General features: G+C 36.8%; 3 protein-coding genes across 4 annotated transcripts; 2 read left to right on the top strand and 1 right to left on the bottom strand.

Moving 5' to 3' along the window:
• Positions 1–1,566: 1,566 nt before the first annotated feature.
• LOC120307091 (olfactory receptor 5F1-like) lies at positions 1,567–2,541 on the top strand. The gene has a single exon (XM_039341377.1). The coding sequence runs from the start codon at positions 1,567–1,569 to the stop codon at positions 2,539–2,541; it is 975 nt and encodes a 324-aa protein (XP_039197311.1).
• Positions 2,542–9,348: 6,807 nt separating this feature from the next.
• Positions 9,349–10,277, top strand: LOC120306989 (olfactory receptor 5AS1-like). Its single transcript, XM_039341109.1, is given in 2 exon segments — positions 9,349–10,123; positions 10,126–10,277. Coding segments are annotated over 2 exon segments (924 nt in total). The 5' UTR covers positions 9,349–9,351.
• Positions 10,278–13,744: 3,467 nt separating this feature from the next.
• LOC120306988 (olfactory receptor 1019-like) lies at positions 13,745–19,385 on the bottom strand. 2 transcript variants are annotated; one of them, XM_039341107.1, is made up of 3 exons: positions 19,283–19,342; positions 16,670–16,841; positions 13,745–14,935 (listed from the first exon to the last, which is right to left on the bottom strand). In XM_039341107.1, exon 3 carries the CDS (start codon positions 14,849–14,851, stop codon positions 13,841–13,843), a length of 1,011 nt encoding a protein of 336 aa, XP_039197041.1. In that variant the 5' UTR covers positions 14,852–14,935; positions 16,670–16,841; positions 19,283–19,342; the 3' UTR covers positions 13,745–13,840. The 2 variants fall into 2 exon arrangements, with proteins under 2 accessions (XP_039197041.1, XP_039197042.1); XM_039341108.1 differs by lacking the exon at positions 16,670–16,841 and having other exon boundaries at positions 19,283–19,385.
• Between the last annotated feature and the right edge of the window lie 4,806 nt (positions 19,386–24,191).

Below are 24,191 nucleotides of genomic sequence, written 5' to 3'. Positions count from 1 at the left end.
TGTGCATGGGAGGTGTGAGGGCCATTTGTTACAGTCTCACATATGAAAATAAATTAAGCCCCCCTCTACTGTATGGTGCTCACATGGCTCTCATTAGTTTATTCAAGTATGCTTTGCTTCTCCATGCATTTATAACTTTCATTCAAAGAGGGTCCTTCCCCACCCCAGTATGGTCTTTTGAAGCTTGGCCGCAGTCTTGCTATTTTATGTTGAGCCTTCAAAGCAATTTTGACTCTTGGTGGACTAGTCTCTGCAATTTTCTGGCTAAAATTTCAGAAGTGGTTTGTCCCTGCCTCCTTCCTAGAGCTGAGGGAGAGTGACTGGCTCTAAGTCACCCAGCTGAGTTTGTGCCTAAGGCAAGACTAGAATCATTATCTCCCCTTTTGTAGCCTCATGCCTTAACCACTGCACCAAACTGTCCCTCTTATCTTCTATTAGCACTTGCAGTCTACATCCAGCAGTAAACCTATCAATACTGCTGCTCTGAGGCTGTACTGTTCTGAAGCAGAGGACTACTTGAGGGATGCTTATTTATTTTGGATGAATGAAAAGTAACTGAAAATAAGCAAACAAACAAACAAAAACCACTAGCAAATTTAACTCCTCTTTTGTTCTCTTTTGGTGCATTTCAGCTGTTCTTCATAAATGATCAAATATCAGTTCTATTGATCAATAAACTCAGATGTTTAAAAGATGCATCTCAGCATCACAAATATCCTTGCTTCACTGAGAACTAAACCAACGTAGTCATTTAGTAACAGGAATTTCATATCCCTTGGCGCTAAGAGAAACAGTATGTTCTTCCTGCAAAAAAATAATTTCCATAACTCAATATTAATTTTCAACCTGTTCTAACCAAACTTTTTTCCTAGATTTTTCTGTCATGTAATCAGACAATTGGACTAAGCTATTGCTATTGCTGATTTATTAAAACACATCAATGAACTTGTACTGCTACTTGAGATGCTTCTTTAATTCTTGCAGTCTCACTGGAATTAGTTTTTCTGAATGTTTCGGCAGGAAAAGAAAAACATACTTTTGGCTCTTGTGTCCTTTGTTGGACAGACATCACAATTATACAACTCACTGAATAGCTTTGCTGCATCAGATATCAGATTGTTTTGACATTCTGTGGTGTTATCAAACCACAACACTGAAAATAAAACAACCACATTCTTAGAATACAAGCTAAAGTTATATTTGTTCATATTAAAGTGCATTATAGTGACATTCATGGAGGTGTATCATGAAATGAGTATCAAGATGTTGCAATACAAGCCTTGTCCCTTGTATGTGTAGTAGCATGATATGGCATGGGCACAACTTGGATTGTGATGATGTTGGGTCGTTTTATCATTCACATGAAATTGTCAAATTCTACAGTCACAGTGTACTGTATGTAGATTTTTCTTTATAATCTCTTTACACCACATGATGTGATTTATTTTACATTATGTTTTTTTAGGAAATAAAAGAATAAAAGTATTTGTTCTACAAAATGAAAGAAACAGTTGAGTTATTCCACAGCTAAGTTTTTAACATGATTGCCTCTGACATCTAATGTGCATGGAGATCCATAATCATAAACAAGACAGGATAAATTCAGCCACAGAGAAGTCTGGAGAAAATCAGACAGCAGTATCTGAATTCATCTTTCTTGAATTTGCAGAACAACCAGAAATGAAAGTTCTTCTTTTCGTGTTTTTCCTCCTGATCTATGTTATCACAATATTAGGTATGATTATGCTGATCAGAATGGACCCTCAGCTTCATACCTCCATGTACCTCAGCAACTTAGCTTTCATAAATTTTTGCTATTCTTCTACCACCCTCCCCAAGATTTTGGCAATTTTCCTGTCAAGAAGGAAAACCATTTCCTTCACAGGATGCTTCATCCAAATGTATTTCTTTCTTGCTCTTGCCAGTACTGAGTGCATTCTTTTGGGGCTGATGGCATATGACCGTTACGTGGCCATCTGCAATCCTTTGCTGTACCCATCCCTCATGTCACATGCCCAATGTCTCAGAATGGTAGGAGGAGCCTTCATAGCCAGCTTCCTGAACTCCATTATTCATACCACCTTGATAGGGACTTTGTCCTTCTGCCAGGCTAATGAAATCAATCATTTTTTCTGTGATCTCCCACCACTCCTTAAGCACTCATGCTCAGACATCCTTGTGCCTAAAATATATGGTTTCACTGGTGCTGGAACTATTATTTTGGTAAATTTTCTAATTATCTTCATCTCCTACATGTGCATCTTTTCAACGGTGCTCAAGGTTAACTCACTGGGAGGTCAGCAAAAGGCCATCTCTACCTGCCTCTCCCATCTGGTTGTTGTGATCATGTTTTATGGAACAGGTTTGTTTGTTTATTTGCAACCCAGTTCAAACTATTCTGAACATCAGCATAAAATTATGGCTGGACTATATGCCTTCCTCATCACTATGCTAAATCCCTTGGTCTACAGTTTGAAGAACAAGGAGGTAAAGGATGCTCTGATGAGAGCAATGAATAAGAATGTTTCACATATATTATAAGGTAACATTTTCATCTGCAGAGTGCAGTGAATGTGAATTCAGTTCAATAAAGTGGCAAGAATTCTGTCCTGATTCTGTGGAATATTTAAACTGATGTTTTGTGTTAAATGAGACCTTTGAATGTTCACTCAGCTGTTTATTATCTTCAAGAACCTGAACTAAGCTGGATTAAAACAAAGTTCTTTTTTATTTAAATTGGGGATAAATAACATTCCTGAGGCCAGAGGCCATCCTTTAAAATACTTTTTCATCTCAATGAGTGTAATAGAATGACGCACTAGTATTTTAGCCTTTCTTGTTGTTTTATTTTGGGTATCATGAAGCTCTAACATGGAACTGGGAAATCTAATAGTAACCCACCTCCAGTCACATGTCACAATGCCAGTTTTTCACCCCAACTGCAGAAGAAATTTCAGTATTAGATGAGTAGGCAGGAAGATAGAGAGAGAGAGAGAAAAAAAATAGGCAGAATAAGAAAAAGGATTTCGAGTCCTGTTGCTTGATGTGCTGAATTTGTATTACTGGGATTTTTTAAACATCAGGGTCATTTAAAATGAAGTCTTCCACTTGCTATCTGAAATTGTTTTTGAATGTGGTCACGTTTTAACTGTGAAAGCTTCATATATTTTTTTAAAAAAAAACCTCAAGAAACTTTAGTATATATGGGGCCATTTTAAAAAGGATGTAAAAGTATTCTTCTCACAGATTTCTATGGATACCAGTTTGCAAAATCTAGTTGCAGGTGAAAACTACTAGTGGGTGGGGTTGGAGGTAAAAAAAAAACCCTTTAATTCTAGAAAAAATATATCTTAAAAACTTATCTCAAGAATAACATCACAGAAGTCTTTATTAAAAAATGTCCTTCAGGAATTTATATTAACAGCTATGCCAATTAGGGAAAGCTGTGTACAGAAGCTTTGTGTGCTAGAAAAATTACATATAAAAGAAAATGCATGTTCTTAAAATGGATTTTTTAAAAAATTGTTAAAAGACCAATGAGTCAAATATCTATTTTATATTATTGTAATATAAAAAAAAATAAAATGTTGGAGATAGGAATCCAATGACATTGATTCATAACTGAATGACCACAAGGTACGGAGTGTTAAATATTCACTGTTTGTACTCTCTTGGCACAACACTTTGCCTGCTTTTTGTCTATGAGATTGGGAGGTCACTTCCTTCTCCCTTTCTTCCTAGGCCCCGGTACAGAGAGTACATGCTCCATGACTCTTCTTCTGACAGGACATAGTGGGCTTTGTCTACACTTGTATTGCATTTCTTGTAAATATTCTCCACCTTTCTGCATAGTTCTACAACCTACAATACTTCACTAATCATTGCCTAGGTCTGATTCCACTCACACGTACCCCCATATCTTCCAACAACGATCCTGTCTTTTTTTATGGCTACTTGAGGTTTGCATGGGAAGTCAAGCCCAAAAAGGAAAACAAGACAGGTGTATTGGAGAAGATATCATTTTAAGGCTACATCTGCTCAGTCAAAAGATGGAAAAGGGATGTATTCAGGATCTGGAGGAACAAGTTGAATCGTGCTTGCTGCAAAGCCAAGGGAATGGGATTGTGCTGTGAATTCATCCTGTGAGGATGAGGCAACGCTGATTTCCAAACACAGAACAATAAATTAACCCCAACCCCTGATGACTCCTCATCAGGGCCTCCCAATAAATTTAAAAGCAATTTTAATAAGGCCAGATTTTTACTGATCTGCAGGCTCTTGTTTACAAAACATTCAAATTAGTTGCTGAATCTCAGAAATGTATAAATGAGGAACCTTCTCTTGGGCATAATTATTCCATACCAAGAATGTTTAAGGTTGTTTTGCAGCATAATTGGCATCAACCAAAAAACAATTTCCAAATTGTCTTCTACTACGGAACTTTTTATATTTCTAAAATCTAATTTGTTCCAGCTCCGTTCTAAATCTCCTGATCCTAAGAAATTGCCAGGCTGAACTTATTTATTATAAAAAAATGTTTTCAAGATGTTCTTTATTGAAGGCATTAGGCAAGGAGACTCCTAAGACATACTGCATATGTGTTAAGTGGAACTTGTACCTGCTAAGCTTGAGATCTCTCTTTTTTTTCCTTTTTCAGAGAATTCTTTCTAGATGGGATGTGGCCACTTCCTTTTAACCCATTTCAAGCACTATAAATGATTTGATAATTATTTTTTATTTTTTTTATCATCCAATCATGAGTTATGTCCTTAGAGCTGACGTATTGTAATGCATCACTCCAAAGATTTCATAGAAACCACCAGCTGTTCATGTTCGGTTTCTTCATGAGCAAGCACTTGTCCTTTCTTCATTCAACAGAGAATGAAGAATGCCATCTATTTCATATTCACCAGAATGGCCAGCGGGCAATAGGCCAGGTCACCTGGGACCCTTCAGATTCATAGGAGTTTAACTCCCATGATTACCAGCCAACACTGGTATTCAACCCCTTTATTAGAATTCTGTTCTGATTGAGAGTGAACCCCAAATTCAGGCAAGGAAAGACAATTTGGGATAGTTGTATTCAAATGGGACTGGACAAACAGCTCCAATCCAGTCTTCCTGTCTTAAAAATCCCTTATTAGAACTCTGCCCTAAATTTGTCTGTTACTATTGTAAAACATTTGTTTCCACAAATGGCTGGGAGTGAAAAAGAAGGAGGGGGAAATTCTGGATACCATGGTTGACAAATAATTCTTAAATCACACTTAATTGTTGGAATGATAGAACTGTAGAGTTGGAAGGAGTCCATAAAGATCACCTAGCCAACCCTCTGCAATGTGCCAAAAACCAGTTAAGTTAACCATGATAGGACAGCCAAAAGACAGCCAAGAAAACAAACAAATGGCTCATTGAGAAAATCAACCCAGTGATTCTCAATTGCTGATCAGATGATCAGACTCAGATTATCCTACTTTTGGAACTTTATGCAAAGAACTAGCTCTCTGGAAAAGGTAGAAAGAAAAAACAGAAGAGGATAACCAGTGCAAGATAGATGGAGTCAGTTGCAGTGGTAATCGGTGTGCTATTTGAAGACCTGAAGAACCTGGCTAGGGACAGATCATCCTGCAGAAAATCTATTTAAGTGGTTAAGTGAGTGGACATCAACCTGATGATGCATAATCACTTGATCAATCAATATTAGTTTCCTGAGAGCAGCAATTCCTTAGCATCTTAACTGCTGAAGGAGGAAGCATTGTATTCTTATCAGGTACATTCTGTTTTTTGACTGTGATTCTCTTACATCTGTCTGTCTGAGAGATGTACATAAATCACCTTTTGAATATATGATATTTTAATTAAGAAAGATACAACTAATCTTATGTCTTTCCAAGTAAATAAAACTGCCTTCACCTGTAGCTATGTTCAAATATTATTATTATTTTCTTCAACAAATCTCTCCAAAGAGACTTGGAGGTACCTAATTAGAATTGACTAGCAGTCTTGATAAGCAGTCTGGAAGCTTTCTGCTACAAGTACGTTTATGTATTTTCCAACATTCAACACATTTATTTATTAAAGTTCTATAGCTCTCCAATAGTTGCAGTTTTCTAGCCAGTTTACAAGAAAACTTGCTAAAAAGGCAATTTAAAACAAATAAAATCAATAAAATACAAAACAAAGAAGCCATACAAATTAGGTAGCAGCAAGACAGCCATTGGAATTTGAAATTATATGAATTAGAAGGCAATTAAAATATGACTGAAGAGCTGGAAAAATGAAGAGGTTGCAGAAAGTCAGCACCCACCCACCCTCCTAGAGAAGGGAATATTTTGGGGGGATATTTTAAAAAAGGCAGAATATTATATTACCCCAAAGGAATAATGGAGATAAATCTTAAAGGCGGCCCCTGCCCCAAGCAGAAACTCAAGAGGACAGCTTTTAGAAATGCAGATTTGGGGCACACCATTCATAAGCAAAACACCTTCAGCCTCCACAGCTGATGGGATTAAGAATTTACATTCCCCCCACCCAAAATCTAAGAACAGCACATGACCTTTAGGACATACCAGGATTAACCCAACATCCTCTTCAGACTGCAAAAGACACAAAAGCCCACCTCATTACACAGAAACCCAGAAACATTTCCGCTTCAAAGTCTCAGAGCCCTATAAAGATCCATCCACTCTCAACTCCATTGGTCAGCTGTCCGAGAACCACATGCTGCTGGTAGTTCTGCTCATCAATAAACTGGAACTTTCTTTCTAAGCAGCCTCCATTTTTATTTCCAGTGTCTTAGCCTCCATTTTGTTTACTCCCAGCTTGGAACTGGACCTGGTTTTTCTTCCCATAGAGTCTTTATAGTCTAATATGGCTACAGCCAAGTCTCTCTGGGAAGGGCATTCTTTCAATGGGGAGGCACCAAAGGCAAAGCTCTCTCCCTTGCAGAGACTCAGAGAAAGGGGGTGAGGCCTGCATTACAATATTGCAGTTATGCTTGTGTCAATGTTATCCCACTTGCCCTCCCGTGGATGTTGCAGAACTTGAAAGTTAAAATAATTCAAAGATTGAATTTGATCATTTAATTCAGGGATGTGTACATTTCAAGTGAATCCTCTTCCAACTGAGCCAACCTTCTGAAATTTTGCAAAGCCTGCAGCCTGATGTGTCGGAGCATAGGCCAGCATTCTCTCCATATATTTGTGAATGGTTTTTTTTCGACAATATTGTTTTTAACAGTAGCCAAAATCAAGCAACAATTTATGCCGTTCTACATTGTTATGAGAATGTAGGTACACACACTGCCTCTGGAAAAATAAAACTGCAAGTTTTTACAAACTAGATAATCCATATCTTTTGCCCCAAAACATAGTTTAATTGAATGTTCTGCACATTTAAGAATCATTCCTTGCTTAACCATTTTAAGCTGCTCCAGGGATCTTGGTCTCTGGTGTCAGAATGATGAATTCAAAACCTTTAAAAGCAGCAGTTTTTGTAACAAAGCATCCAATATTTCCACCCTGCCTCCGTGGTAAGTCAAAACCATTAGAGCAGAAACTGAACCTGAAGATGGTGCTCTGAATGTAATATGGCAGTGATATAGCAGGAATTGGTGATGATGTTGGTGACTCAGACTGGCATTTGACTGGATTTTTATGATTAGATGACTTGTACACTCTGGACAGAAAAGCAGGATACAAATTGATAATAATTTAGAGGCAAATGTTTTGAGCCCTGGGGAAAATAGAAACAGTATTTATCACTGCAAGGAAAACAATCATTAGGGGATAATATTATCTGTATAATTTCCTTTACTTTTTAATGCTGGAATTAAAATTCTGGAAGGTAAGCAATAATAGGTTTAGGCATTGAAGAAGAGGAGGTTGACTGGACATACATTTAAAATGTACTTAGTTAAACATTGTGAACTAATTCCCACACCAAAATGGCATTGAATTTCAAATTTTTCACCTTTTTTACTTTTGCAACACCATTTTCCAAGCAAAAGGCAGCAAAAATAGAAGGAAAAATAGCACAGTGCATATAAATGTATACATTTGTGAAAATATGTGCCAGAAAATATTATATTAGGGTACTATATATATATATATTTAAAGGAAGGCTTTAAATAGGAGATCTGTTTTAGATTTGCTGAGAAATTTGAATGGAAAGAAATCGCCTTCCTTCCTTCTTTCCTTCCTTCCTTCTTTCCTTCCTTCCTTCCTTCTTTCTTTCCTTCCTTCCTTCTTTCCTTCCTTCCTACCTTCCCCCCTCTATACATGAATTTAAGATGAAAGGTCTGTCCCAAATCAGATACAGTAATTATGAATAGCTGTAAATTCCTTTTCTATCATATCCATCCTTTCAAGCAAAGCTAAACAATACTAATACTAATATTAATAAACAGTATTTTAGCATTAAATTATATGCTATATCTCTTCTGGGTTATCTCTTGTATTTTTAAATTTAATTTATTTCTTTGTTTATTAACATTTATGTCCCATTCTAATGCAGAGATTTTCAAAGAAGACTGCAAACATAATTGCCCTTGATACTCACTCATATTTTGGTTCAAAGCAGGTCTATGATGTTTTTCTCTCTTTTAAATTGTAAACCATTCAATTTTTTAAAGACATTAGATGGTCACTATCTAGCTTTGGTCTTTCTTGCTAGTTAGATATAAAGAAGATAGAGGAGACATTTGTTTCCTTTTACCACTGTGTCATGATGTTCTTGTTCTTTGCTTTTCCTTTTGTATGCCACCCAAAACTGTCGAGAAATTGGGCAGTTTTAGAAATGGGAGTTATACATATATAAATCTACCAACCTATCAATAAATAAATATGAAAATCAATCCAACAATGCATAGATCAGCCTGGCTACAAACAAAATTTGTGTGAAATTGGCCTCATTGGCCTTTTTTTAGAGCAGAGATGGGGAACTATGGCTGGCTCAGGAATTCTGGGAGTTCAAGTCCACAAATCATAAAACGGCCATAGTTCCCCACCCCTATTCTAGAGAATGTGCACCAGCCAACATACTGTATGTGAAAAAAAATGTTTGAATAGATATGAAGTATATCTATTGAATATATCCCCTCAAAGAGAATGCAAACTCAACCAAACCAAGCAAACCAATGTCAGGTTTCCTTGGTCATTGGTTTGCCTATTTATCATTTCTCAGCATTTTATTTATAAAATATCAAAGAAGGCCAATGAAAATATTTTTTTCTTCTAGTTTCAGTGGGAGAGAGGAAGCATCTTTTGTAAACCATGTGTTTGTCATTTTCCCCACGGTTCATATCTCTCCTTGATTTCAGATCCTAAGTCAAGGAACCAAAGACTGAAGAAAATGGCCAAGTGGAACCACACAACAGTGCATGAGTTCCTTCTCCTTGGCTTCACTGATCGTCAAGAAATCAATGCAGGCCTCTTTGTCCTCTTCATAGCCATCTATGTGATCACTCTGGTGGGGAACATTGGTATTATCTTATTAACCTTGATCTGCCCCACTTTACACAGTCCAATGTACTTTTTCCTCAGCAATTTGGCTTTCCTAGATATTAGTTATTCTTCCACCATTACTCCCAGGATGCTGGCCAATTTCTTAAGAGAGAAGAAGGCCATTTCATTTGCAGGATGCATTGTTCAAATGTACCTATTTGCTTCCTTTGCAGATGCTGAGTGCCTTCTTCTGGCTGCCATGGCATATGACCGTTACATGGCCATTTGCAACCCGCTACTCTACCCTGTCCTTATGTCTCACAAAGTGTGCATCTCTTTGATAGCAGGTTCTTATCTGATTAGTAGCGTGACCTCATTGGTGCACACTTGTTTTACTTTTCACATCTCCTTCTGTGGATCGAATGTCGTCAATCACTTCTTCTGTGACATCCCTCCACTCTTGGCCCTCTCCTGTTCTAATACCTACATAAATGAGATGATCCTCTTCGCTCTGTGTGGTTTTATACAGATGAGCACTTTCTTGTTCATCCTCATCTCCTATTCCTCTATCCTTTGCACTGTTTTGACAATTCCTGCCAACAAAGGCTGCCAGAAAGCTTTTTCAACTTGCAGCTCCCATTTAATTGCTGTTGCCCTTTTCTATGGTGCCCTCCTTTTCACTTAACTGCTTCCAGTTATGCCCCAGACACTGATAAAATAATCTCTGTTTTTTATACTGTGGTGTTTCCCATGATAAACCCCTTGGTCTACAGCCTGAGGAACAAAGAAGTGAAGGATGCCTGGAAGAAAACATTGGCAAGAAAAGTTTCCTGACATTCATGATGGCATGCAAAGAGAAAAGGAGGATTGGAAAGCAGACATCCGAACATTAAACTGCCAAATCAAAATACTAATGTGAATTCAAACTTTTTGGCAGATTATACTAAAAAGCCACCATTCTTTATGATATTGCTATGCACAGTAGTAGTGTTTCATATTTTTCAAAGAATGACATATTCTCAGTGATAATGTTTTTCTTCTTGGCTGCTAGTTAAAAAGGCATTTTTAAAAGAATGATAAAGTCTGTCTCTTCCTTATATGTCCCTGGTCATGGGCCTTGACAATGAAGAGCCCTCAAGAGATGAAATGTAGGCTCAGCTCCAAGTTCATATTAACTCAATTTAAGCTCAATTTAAATTGTGAGACTTGTGGCTGAAAACACAAAACATTTTAGAGCAGAAAGCTGAGAAATAGGATACTCAATTAGTTTTGATTTTTAAATGTATTTAAATGTACTACTGTCAAGCTTAAATCAGTTCATACAACACAAGAAAAAGAAAATGCAAAATATTAAAACAGCACACATAACAAGGAAATTTCCTTGGGAATATAGCACATTACTTAAAATTAAATCCTTACTTGTAAATCCACCTGATTAGTTAATCTATGATGAACATCAGGTCACATTGGAAGACAACTCTGGAGAATGAAGCAGAAATAACTAAAACTGAGAGAAAAGTCATGTTGATCTTTGCTGCTGGGTTTGGATTACTTGCTTCCAGCTCACTGACTTGACTTGCTCAATCACATTTCTTGAATACAGCCTGTTAGCATCTGCTTCTAGTTCTTGTGTTCTTTGAAATCGTCATACTAATTTGATCCATATCTGCTTATGCTCTATAATGGGACAATGGTAATGTTTCTAAAGAAAATACAATATGCTATCACCAGCTATCTTAAAACAGTAGTTAATCAAGTGAAGTATAGATAGAGGAACAAAGATAGCTTCACTATTTTTGACCTAAATGTTGTCCAAAGTGGTATGGAAGAAAATGTGGTCACCACATAGTTTTTGTATCTTTGACCTAAGCAAAAATAAATCAAAGGAAAAATAGGCTTCTGTAAATTATTTTAACCTGAGCTTTATGCTACAGACATAATGTAATCCACCTGGTCAAGGTGGAACATGTCAGCTCTTCAAACTAATACAAACAAGAAGCACAAATCTTGTGTACTAATATTATCTTTATTGTGAGGTTACAGTAACGGAATTTTGCAAGTCCGAAAGCCTCTTTATTTTCACTTTCCAGAAAACTAGAGAGGATCCCTTCTCTTTTCCTTCTATGGCTTGAGATACCTTTTGCATGGCCGTTGCCTTGTCTGAGCTCTTCCTCCTGTCTCCCAGATCATCCTCATATACCACTATAGAAGAAGTGATAGAATTAGCTTGTTCGAGGTTTTTCACTTCGCTGAGGACTCATCCACCAGTTCCAGTAGCCAAAATTAATGACAAAATGCACAGAAGCCTCTCCTAATTACTGGAAGTACCAAATGAGGGCAGAAAGTGAAACACAGTCGATCAGGCATTGGTGAGGCCTCACATACCACTTTAACACTTCAACAATATAAAACTCAATCACTTGTACGCCCTCAGACCTCTGACTTGGACAAGTTCTGAGATTTATTTTTGCTGTCCAGTTGCCTCATTACCAACAGTGGGGTTATTTTTGGAAGACAGGAATGAACAATGTCACTCTGAATGTAACTTCTCTGTGTAGCATGGTTTCAAGGTAATGTTTACCTGTTTCTGTCCATTCAAGCACTACTGTTCAGTTGCCTGCAGTATTTTGCTTTCTTCTAGAAGAGAAGCAGGAATCTTCTTTTACACACTTTCCCTGTTTTTCGTGAATAATATCTCTGAAGATTCTCTTAGAGAGTCTTTTTTACTAGTATAATAACTATAAGGCTTGTCTTACATACAGAATGTCCCCAGTTCCACATCTAGAGATCCCTCCCATTATTATTTTTCTTTCCTTGAGTTATCTATTTTTTTATTGTACTGGATTTTCTTTGGTTATATGTATGTTTGAAATAGTCTACTGTTATACTATTTGATCACTAAACTTTTATTTAACTTATTTATCTGACCCATTTTTTCCCCTATCACTTAGAAGGTAGAGAGTGTAATCCTTTGAAAAAAAGTGATTACAAGAGAGTAAGGAGACACACAATGGGAAATATACTGGATGTTTGTGTAATGGTTCTGAGTCCATGCCACAGCATTACTTTCAATATGTATTTCCTACATATTGTGTGCTGCTTATTCTCTATAATCACTTCCTCTCCAATCTCTCTGCTCTGTGTAAAAAGAAAAAGAAAAACAACAAATCAGGCACAGGGCCATACATACTGATTGTAATGGTGATCACATGACCACAGGACATGATTGTAAATGTGTATCTTGATCAAAAAAATGGTTTTTTTCAACATCATTATAACTTTGGATGGTCACTGCATGGGCAGTTGATAAGCAAGATCTATCTGTGCTACCATTATAGCTGGAAGAGGCTGCAGTGCACATGCAGAAGCTTCTTCCAGCAGCCAGAACTGCTGGACAAGACCTTGGAATAATACAAAATGAAACAATCCAATCACTTTGCTTTTGTTTTTGCAAAACTTGTATTGTTGTGCAAAGCAGCCTTGAAAGGATGTTTTACCAATAGAAGAATTTATAAAAGTGCAGTGCCCTGTTAAATCTTTGCACTCTTCCAATATGAATTTTATAATACTATTATACCTCTTTTTTGTAATGAGAAGAGAACTAGAAATGTATATAATAATAATAACATTATGTAGTACATTATTGAAATCTATATATTTAAAGATGCTTATTTGGGATCAGATAACATATCAATCATTTATAGTTTACACTGTCTTCTTTCTCATATATATTTATCTTATGAAACCTTGATTTATCAGACTATAATATAATGGATTTCTTATGTAGAGGACCAAATTCCCTTGATAATTTTCATCACTTGGGCCACATTGCTTGGGTTGAATGCCAAGATAGCACTTTCTCTAATTCCTGAAGTTAAATGTTAAGCGTTCAAAAGTTAATGCAGTTGCCTACCCCAGACCACAGAGTGATAGAGAACTACCATATTTGGGAATCTTCAACATATAGAGACTTGTGAAGATCATATTCCATTTTATGGAGGAACAAATTTCAAGGTTACTTTCCTGCATGGAGGACAATTTGTTAATTTGTCTTTGATGAAAAAAAGTAGCTAAGAAATAGTTTATAACACAACAAATATCTTTATGAGATTTTTTTTTTACCAAGTAGAATTTATCTACACAAGATGAAGCTTCATGGCAGTGATCCATAACTCTTTCACTCATGCATCTATTTGAAATTTCAAAATAAAAGTTCTCCATCTTAAGTGATTTATGAATCCCCATATAAAAGTACTTTATTGCATACACCCACTAAATATTTGAAGAGCACTAGTTGAACAAAAGGTTTTATATGAAGTAAAATGAATACAGTTGAAATTTAGTCAATGAAGTGTAATCACAGAGGTTTGTGTATATGTGTATTCCCAGCTTCAAGTCTACAAGTGGCATTTTGCTAGTGCAAACACTGAAAAAAATCTCCTAATCCTTCTGAGTGCAATCAGTTTTCTTTGCAATAATTTATTGAAGGTATCCTTTACTTCTTCATTTCTCAAAGTATAGATCAAGGGGTTTAGCATGGGAAAAAGCACAGTATAAAAAACAGAGATTACTTTGTCTGTATTCAGGATATAGCTGGAGCTTGGTCGCAAATAAGTAAACAGAAGGGTTCCATAATACAAAGCAACAGCTGTCAAGTGGGAGGTACAAGTTGAAAAGGCCTTCTGGCGGCCTTCAACTGAATGGATCCGCATGATAGTGTAAATGATATAAGTATAGGAGATAACAATCAACAAAAAAGTGCTCATTTGGATGAAACCACACAAGGCAAAAAGAAGAATTTCATTAATGTGAGTATTGGAGCAGGAGAGAGCTAACAGTGGAGGGATATCACAGAAGAAATGATTGATGACATTGGATCCACAAAATGACAAGTGAAATGTATAATAAGTGTGAATTAGTGAAGTTATACTACCAATAAGATAAGAGCCAGCTACTAACCCGAAACAAACTCGATGGGACATAAGAGTGGGATAAATTAGCGGGTTACAAATAGCCATGTAACGGTCATATGCCATGGCAGCCAGAAGAAGGCATTCAGCATCTGCAAAAGAAGCAAATAGATACATTTGTGTAATGCATCCTGCCAGTGAGATTGTCTTCTTTCCAGTTATGAAATTGAGAAGCATTTTGGGTGTAATGGCAGAAGAATAACAGAAGTCTAAGAAGGCCAAGTTGCTGAGGAAAAAATACATTGGACTGTGGAGGCATGAGCTGATCCAGATTAATATGATGATACCAATATTTCCTACCAAAGTGAGTAGATAGATGGCTAAGAAGAGAACAAAGAAGACAGCCTTGATCTTTTCATGGTCAGTGAAACCAAGAAGAACAAACTCAGTCACTGTTGTTTGGTTCCATTTGCCCATTTTTTCTGTTTCTTTATTCATTTATTCTGAAGCTTCCACTAGTGGAGGCTGAGATAACTGATCAGTTGCTGTAAAAACTTGCTTCCTTCAGACTTCAGGAACTTTCTGAAAGAGATAATTAATACTGTAATCAATCACCTGCTTTAAATTCTCAATTAAATTGCTTCAATCTATCAATTTAAGAATTTTCTTTAATGTTCCCATAGTAGCATTAATGGTCCTACGTGTAACATATTAATTAGGTATATCGAAAAGAAGATAATAGATGTAATAATGTGATAAATGATTATATCCATATTGGCTGACTATATTACTGAACATTTACAAAGTAAAAGAGAATTAAAAAAAAGAGGAGGAGGAAGAGGAGGAAGGAGGAGGAGGAGAAGAAGAAGAAGAAGAAGAAGAAGAAGGAGGAGGAGGAGGAGGAGGAGGAGGAGGAGCCCTGACTTACAAAAATCATGAATGGTGATTTTGTTGTAATTGTTTAAGGTGTTAAATGATGCTTAACTGCATTTACATTACAATATGAACATCTATGTTGTTGTTTTGAACATGTTTAATGTGCTATTTTAACATGTTTTAATATGTTCCTATAAAGGAAGATACATTCTTTTTTTTTTAAAGAAAAATCTGAAATTGTTTAATCCTTGGGACTATTCTGTCCATTCTGGCCTATTTTTCTTTCAAGATGATTTGGAAACTTATTAAAATTCATAGCAGCTGCTTTGAGACCAAACTAGAAAGATTTCAGTCCTTGAAAGGATTTTTTACTGATGAATCTTTGGGATATGAGGAACCCTATTTGAGTACCAAACAGATCTTTTCATCCCTAGAGAGCAACTACTGCTAAAAGAAAGCCATCACTTCCAGGACAGCAATGACAGACTGAAAATAACTTAACTTTTAACAGAGCCAATGACGACGGCATAAATTGGGGCCAGTGAATGACTCACTAATATTCCAATATATGTGTCATAACTTCACAATGAACGTCCCATCCATTCATGTCATACTGATATAAGAGGCATGGGATTTTCATCTCATGACATCACAACATTGCATTACTTCTCCCAAAGTAATGATGATGATTGTGTAAGGCACCGCCCAATACAAGGTTTATTCAAGAGCAACTCTGCCCAGAGCCTCCTTGTGAGGGAGACTGGCAGTTAATAAGTTGAATATATAAATAAATAAAATAAGTAAATTCCTTTCTTTGCAAGTTGTACCCTTCAGAGACACTGCAGACCATCTACAATTGGACATTGGCCATAGCTTTAAAATCTGGACATTTTTACATCTTTAAATTGAGGGTTGCTAATGATTAAACCCACCATCTGTCTGTAACTACTAATTTCTGGTCTTGGTACTGTAGATCATGGGTGTCAAACTCGTCACGTCACATGATGTGTCGTGACATATCATGACTCTTTTTGCATTGCCGGCAAATGGTATGATGAAACCGGCCTGCAAGCCGGCAGTTTGACACCCCTGTTCTAGATGATCTGGGGACCCCTTAGTTCTTAAATTATGCTGAGGATAGATACAGGAGAGAAAGCTGAAGGGAGAATTTGATATAAGATTTTTCTCTACTCTAATCATGTATATTCATTATATCTTGATCTCTAGCCCACTTGAACCTCCACTCTAGTATATAGATGAGGGTGAATATGAAGACAATCTGATTAGATTAGAGAAAAATCTTATATCAAATTCTCCCTTCAGCTTTCTCTCCAGTATCTATCCTCTGCTTTTTCTATTGCTGAGAAACCCTGTGACCAGAGTGAATAAGTGAAGCTTTGGATCTAATAAACCAAAAGCCCTTCTCTTCCACTATGTTACCTTCCCTTCAGGAGAAAATTTAGACCAATCCTTGTTTCTCCATTATCTTTATCCTATTGGTATTCCACAGGTTACTTAGACCGATGCCATATTGCAAGAGGAGTAACTCTTTCCTTCAATTTCTTCTCCGGGTAGAAGGTGTGCCAATTATTGCTATGACTTTGTTGATAGGCTAAAAATATTGAAGGAAGGACAAGCACATAGAAAATAAGTTGCCTATTTTGCAGCATATATGAAATATGGCAAGGACCAGATACTTGCTTTTGTCTTTAAATTAAAGCCAGGAATATGAGAATTACACATCACTTGGGAAGAATTACACATTACATCTTCTTAGAAATCTATAACTATAAAACGCTAAAGCAAGGCTGGTATGAACTAAATGTATTCAATCTGGACACATTTCTGATTCATTTCCCCTCTTATAAAAATACAGTAGCAGAACTTGGTTGTTGGGGTGAATAAAGGAAAAAAATCCCAAGGTATTTCAGATGACCTTCTGTTTGGTTTAGATTCCTCTTCCTTTCCTTTCCATGGAAAGGATCAAAAATTTGCCAGACCCAAGACTGTCATTTTTTTCTCACATTCTGAAGGAATATCAAAAGGTAGGGAAATTTGAATTGAGGATCTGCAGTTGTTTCTATCTGTCTCCCTGTCTATATATTTCACAGAATGTAAATGCTGCCCTAATTATAGACATTCATGTCTTTTGTATCTTCTCCAGCATCAAATTCATATAAATGGATTCATTAGCTTTGAACCTTAGCACAGTCTCATAGAGGAGAGCCAGACATCATATGGCTTCTGAAATACTTGCTCAAGAAACATAGAATTAAATTTTAAACTTGTTTTCCAAGAGTAGTCACCAGGCTTCATTTGATAACACCTAACTAAACTACTACTAAAAAGAGATGAGTTTATGTATGCATATCTATGTGTGCAAAACTATTTTATGTTTAAAATTAAAGTAATTAAAATTAAAATAATTGGAAGAAGGACAAGCACACACAAAAATAGGCTGCATATTTTGCTTATATATAGAATTCAGATGATGATGATAATGACAAAATCCAAAACATCTAACAAATCAAATGTGATAAAGCAACAATATTCATTATTATGACATGGCTATCAAAAACACAATGTAGAGAGTGATAAGTTTTCATACTCATTCTGCTGCTACTAAATAAGATTCCTCTAAAAAGACTTTCCTCAACCCAGAGTTCTCACTCAAGACACGAATGACCAGGCTCAAATTATCCTACTTTGGACATATTATGTGAAGACCGATTTCTCTGTAAAAATCTCAGATGCTAAGAAAGATGGAAGGAAAAAGAAGAAGATGGTGTCAAGCAGCAAGATGGATGGACTCTGTTACAGTGACGATGAGTGATGAAGGACCAGGTTAGATATAGATAATCTATAAACTCTATCTATATGATCACTGAGAGTCAACAGCAACTTGATGGCACATAATCAGTCAGGCAAACGGGCTGTCCAATACTCAAATTAGAGGTACAATTTATCTCAGTTCTAGAATAAGATTTAGAAAGCAGCCTGGAGTTTCTAAAAGGTGTTTATCTCTTAGCCCTCATCAGTGTTAACTAAGGAGCTCTGCACTTTGACTTTTCAGGCTGAATGTTTAGCTCATTCATTCCAGGCTGATAACATTGTCAGCTATTTGATATACTTTTGTAAAAAAAAAGACACAATGACAATAAGGTGGATTTGGGTAAGTTAGGGACTCCTTTTTCAAGTATATCCTTTCCAGTGCCAACTCTTGTGTGGAGAGCACAAATGTGTGGAGAGCACACATCCTCCACCTTCTATTCTCTGTCAATGAGACAAATTCACATTCTTACTGAACCACTATGCATTTAAAAAGTGAAATCTTTTTACCATCAAAAAATTAGAAAAGTCAGTCCAAGTTCAATAGGCCAACTTGGCTTGGGAGCCTGGGGTTCATATTTGATTTCAGCTAAGGTCTCAGACAAGACAGTTTTTCAGACTGAAAATGGGAAGAACTGTTAGAATACTATGACTAGACAAAGAGTGAAAAGTATTATGCAGGTTACAAGACCTATAGTGTTAATAATTAATGCTGTACTTCAAAATAGACTTTCTTTCATTTTCACGAAAGAAGAAAACATTCCAGATGTGGCCTGTTTAATAAATAAATACATAGCAATGATAGAAGAAAAAGAAACCATACGTGCCTAAGTGTTTTAAATGCTCTTCTTTATTTGTTAATTCATTTTTATCCCACTTGTTTTTCATTTAATTAATATAATCCAACTAGCAGCTCGCTATAGGATAAATTATAATTTAATCCCTTTATCCTTAACATTTTAAAGAATTACTGAAATACACTGGTACCTAAAAACTAAACTTTGCTAGTTGATTAATCTAGCACTTCAGTCTTATTGAAATTCACTTTTGAGTTGCTTTTGGCAAACATCAAATGAGAATATAAAAGTGTAGCAGTGCTATGATAATAAATTTCAAAAGAGAGTGCAAAAAAAGTCATTGCAAAATCTTACATTGCAGATTGTGAGTTCTTTCGAAGCTTCATCAGACTGTCTCTTTTAGTTTATCAGAGAATAATAATCATACCTTTCAGATGAGAAGCATGGTTATTCAATTTCATTGCTGATGATGGACAAGAGAATGTTGAGTTTCTTTCTAACATATTCTCACTTTGGAAAAGGAAAAAAAACTTCAAAGATCTGCCTTTCAAAAAAGGTACAGTTAGGATAATTAAAATGCCCTTTGTGTCTCCTGGGGTGGAGCTTAATGACATGTAGAAAAGTAGTCCTGAAGAACTGAATGAAGTTTCTAATATTTTCTCAAACTTTTATTAGCAATTTCAAAATCCGGGTACTTTTTTTTTCACAAAACACAAGGAAATTGTATTTCAGCAATGAGGAACAGTAATGAATCCCTGTTTATAATTTAATCTAATCACCTTAATTTTGTTGCTAGCAAGGTGGGTAGGAAATAAATTTGGTGAAAGAGCAAATTTGGGTTGGGTTGTCATCTTCTAGAATCTGGAAGGAAATTTGTAACAATCACAAATTCATTGCTTTAATTGTTCTTAACAGAAATTCAGTTTCCTATACAGAATAGGCCATGTCCATTTCTCTTGGGAGTATATTCCACAGCCTGGAGCCACACAGGAGAAAACCTTATCCTGTGTACCCAATAGTTGAGTTGCTAAGAGCGGAGTACCTGAATAGCCAAGCTACTCATCCAGATTCACAATAACTAAGGTAGATCCACAAATAGTTAGTCTTAAACTGATAAGCCTTTACAACTCAAAATCAATACTCTGAATTGTGTCTGGTGGGCAGTTCATAACCAGTACATACATCAGGAATCATATGTCCCCGTATGTTGCCCTTATCAGCTTCTTATCTACTACATTTTGTAGCAACTGCAGTTTCTGGACAGTTTTCAAGCATAGTCTCGTGTTCAACACAGTGCAGTAAATAAGATAAGCTGTAGTTAGGATACTAATAACTGCTGGTATAGCCATCAGGTTTAGGAAGGGCCAGAGTTATTGGTTGGAGTTAGAGCTGGAAGTTTGCTACCTCATAATCTGAAAGTGTAAATAAGAAAAGCTAGCTTATCTAACTAGCATCTCTTCCAGGTGTTAATTGAAAAAAGTGGGTCAATCACTGGACAAATATCAACCACCATTGCTTATTATGGTTTGGTCAATTAAGAATTTCATAGTATGCTTTCTAGTGAGGGTATAGACCAGATTACTTGCCTCGGTTTGCCACATGTACAGTAGCATCTCCAGCTTATGGTAAACATTGTAAGAAAAAAACCATGGTAGTCAAGGGCAGCCCAAATTCCAGAGAAATCTGGTAATATCTTTCCAAATTAATATATTTTATTAAAAATCTAACTTTTATGAAATATCATTTGCTTTATCAGATGCATGAAATGGCTGAGCTGATTTTATTGTTTAATAGCTACATGAGACCACCAGGGACATCATTTGTCAGTTTGGAATCATCAATATGTGGATAATACTCAGTTGTACTTCTCAGTCCTTGTCTGGCCAAACAATGCTGTCAAATTCTTGTCTCACTGCATAGAGGACATTGAGATGTGCATGGCAAGAAACTGGCTCACCTCAACCATAGCAAGTCCAAGTGGCTGTGGGTTATGGACCTCCCAGTTATGGGGACTTTCCTTCCATTATGAATATGTAGTGTGTGTGGATAGACACACACACACGTACACACACACACAAACTTTATTTAGGACTAATACACAATCTGGGGAACTTCCTAGACTCTCAGCTCCTGCTTTAGAAGCAGGTGACAGTTCTGACCAGAAATGCTTTTGCACAAGTCCAGTTTGTATGCCAATTGTGCCTGTTTGTAGATTGGGAATGCCTCTTAATGGGCATTCATGCCTTGTTCACCTTGCAACACACTGTACATGGAGTTGCTCTTTAAGATCACTCCAAAACTACAGCTGGTCCATAATGCAATGATATGAACCGTCATAGACAGGCCATGTCATACCTCTTCCATGTGAGCTGAACTAGGTAATAGTAAGCTTCCATATACAATTCAAGAAGCTGGCTTTTACCTCTGTGTGGCATATAACCTAGTTCTCTGAAGGACCATCTGTCTCCTGTTTTATCTGTCTACCCTGTCTAACCAGACAAAGTTGGCTTACCTTGTGTCCTGTCAATTAAACAATGCTATCAAATGTGTAGAAATAGGTCTTCCCTGATGCAGTGCCAGCCCTTAGAAAGAGTATCTACCCAGATTTGTTCAGCTAAGCACCTTCTAGTAAACTCTAAAATGTGATGATTCACTCATGGCTTGGGTTAGAGTGTTTGGAAGATCCCTTTAGATAGGTGATGATATGAGAGATTTGTTTCCTCACTGAGATTGTTTTTGTTGTTATTGCTGTTGTTAATTTTCTGTCATCCTGGGAGTTGGCCTAGAAATTTGAGTAATAAAAGATAATAAAAGATTCTGCAAGACTGCTTTTGAATTCTGCTTACGATAAGAACATTACCACCAGTATGGTACATTTGGGCCAGCATGACACACGCCTAGTTTTGTTTTGCCTTTTCCCAATTGTGCTCAGGCTATTCTGTGTAATGGAAGATCTCTGACCTAGAAACTTGCAAGCCAGTATGCTTTTACCCAGTATTCCCCTAACTAGGAGGTTATGCAATATATTGCTCTACACAGGATAATCACTGTATGTTGTAGCATAATGAAAACCCCCAAATCGTTAATGCACTTGTTAATTCCAGAGTACACAACTGCAAAGCATTCTGTGAAGAATTGGTTTTGAAGATAACTCGGAAGCTTTGAACATAAGTAGTATAGTGGTCCATTGCTTGTGGGGGAGAGAGAAAGTCCTTTGGAGCATATAAGCCACTGATTCCCCACGTTGAGCAGTATTTTCAGGCTGATATCAGTATTTTTGTCATGTGAATCATTTACTATGACAGCACTTCCATGTTTACACCAGAAAATCAGATCTCTGCTTTATCACCAAAATGTTCAGTTCTGTCTCATCCTCTGAAGTTTTTATCTATATGAATTCAATAGTTTTAAAAGCCTACAAATCATGAACAGGAGCTATTACAATGATAAGTTCCTCGGTGTAATTTTCTTTTTGTGTTAATTTCCCTGCCACTTTCTCTTGTTCAGTAAGAATTCAGCTTTTGACTGTTCTTAGGTTTTAGCTCCAAGTACTGTAGCTACCGTATACAGGTGATTCCTCCTTTCTCCTTCTTCTCAACTTTGAAGACCACAGTTTGAAGGCAAACACACTGAAGTGTCTCAAACAGGACAAAACTAGTCACATACTGCTCCCTGGTGGTCAACATAGAATATACACTGTTAAAAACAGAATTCCCCACCTTCTCCTCACAAAGGAAGATAGGGTAGAAATCATGTGAAACATCTAAATTACCTAATGTAACATTTGTACTTTTCTGCTCTGATAACTTAAAGGAAAATGGACTATAATATCATAAACAACAATAACAACAACAACAGCATTGGCAGGGACCTTGGAGGTCTTCTAGTCCAACCCCTGCTCAGGCAGGAAACCCTATAACATTTTGGACAAATGGCTTCTGGAGGCAGGTTTTTCCATTGCTTAATTGTTCTAACAGTCAGGAAGTTTCTCCTTAGTTCTAGGTTTCTTCTCTCCTTGATTAGTTTCCATCCATTGCTTCTTGTCCTGCCTTCAGGCACTTTGGAGAATAGCTTCACTCCCTCTTCGTTTGGCAGCCCCTGAAATATTGGAACACTTTGTCGCCTGTCTCGTGGAAAAAAAAGATTTCAAGAGAAGTTGGAAGGTCTGATTGAACTTTTTTTAGTCCCACAAACTCCATTTCCTTGCAGAGGGAGACCAGGCCTACCCCGCCCATCCCATCCACCATAGCATGGCAATCCAGCTCAGAAGAAGAGTGAAAGGTTGCCCATTAAAGAATGGTCTAGCGGGGGGGGGGGAACCTGAAATACTGGTAAGTGGGTGCGGGGCGTATGGGGCAACTCTACCCCTCCCCCTCCTGCCTCGCCTTGTTGTAGCAGCAGTGGCACAATATGCCACACGGCCTCCTACCTCAAGCGGCCACAGCAGAAGTGGCTGGCAGCCACGCGAGCTGCTGGATAGGGTTGTTGGTGCCGCCACCGCGAGGCGAGGTAGGTGTCACAAAAATATAAGACACCCCCAAAATTAAGACCTAATGTCTCTTTTGGAGGCTAAAATAATATAAGACCGGGTCTTACTTTCGGAGAAACATGGTATTGAGCAAGGCACCAGCTATACTGTACCTGTGTACAGTCAACTATATTACTATAGTTCCTTTCCAGATGCTATCAATTAATTTTCAGGCACTTGTTGTTATCTTTCAATCCCCCCCCCAAAAAAAACCTACAGGATGTGTTATTTCACAGATTATCTCTTTCCATGTAAACCTGCCTGTCTCTTTACAGATATGACCATCTAGTATTGAGAACCTTCACAGGAACATGTATGAAGAGAGTTGTTTCTCATTAAAAAGAAAGTTTTTTTTTTTTTAAAAAAGGATATAATGCAACAATCGGGATCATTTTGAGATTAATTACAATCCTCTAAATATGTACATCTGGGAAAAACTTTAATTACCCTGCTTTAGGGATGTTACTGAGCATTCATAAGCTTTGATATAAATACTTCAGAAAACCCAGCCTTCAATTTATTGCTTGAGTTTTAAAATACTACATTCCTGCTTAAAGGTAAGCAACACCTCTTTTATTATTATTTATTATTATTACTCTTGACTCAGTATTGACTATTTCCCATAAAATGATATATTCAGATTCAAAGTTCTTAGTCATATGTGATCTATAGAAGAACCTGCTAAATAATTTGGCCGCTACAATATCTGATCTACTAAACCTACAATGTACCATATATGACTTGTTCTTTAAGAAGTTTGCACAGATTATACTGACAAGGTCATCTTCTTATTTAGATGGGCATCATT

Source organism: Crotalus tigris, unplaced genomic scaffold (genome assembly GCF_016545835.1).
Source record: "Crotalus tigris isolate CLP2741 ecotype Arizona unplaced genomic scaffold, ASM1654583v1 scf7180000017764.6130737, whole genome shotgun sequence".
NCBI classification, from domain to species: Eukaryota; Metazoa; Chordata; class Lepidosauria; order Squamata; family Viperidae; genus Crotalus; species Crotalus tigris.
This window is presented reverse-complemented; position numbering and strand designations above follow the sequence as displayed.

What these genes read in the sequence shown, in the direction of transcription:
- LOC120307091 (XM_039341377.1), top strand. Translation starts at nt 1,567, where the DNA reads ATGGAGATCCATAATCATAAACAAGACAGGATAAATTCAGCCACAGAG.
- LOC120306988 (XM_039341108.1), bottom strand. Translation starts at nt 14,851, where the DNA reads ATGAATAAAGAAACAGAAAAAATGGGCAAATGGAACCAAACAACAGTG.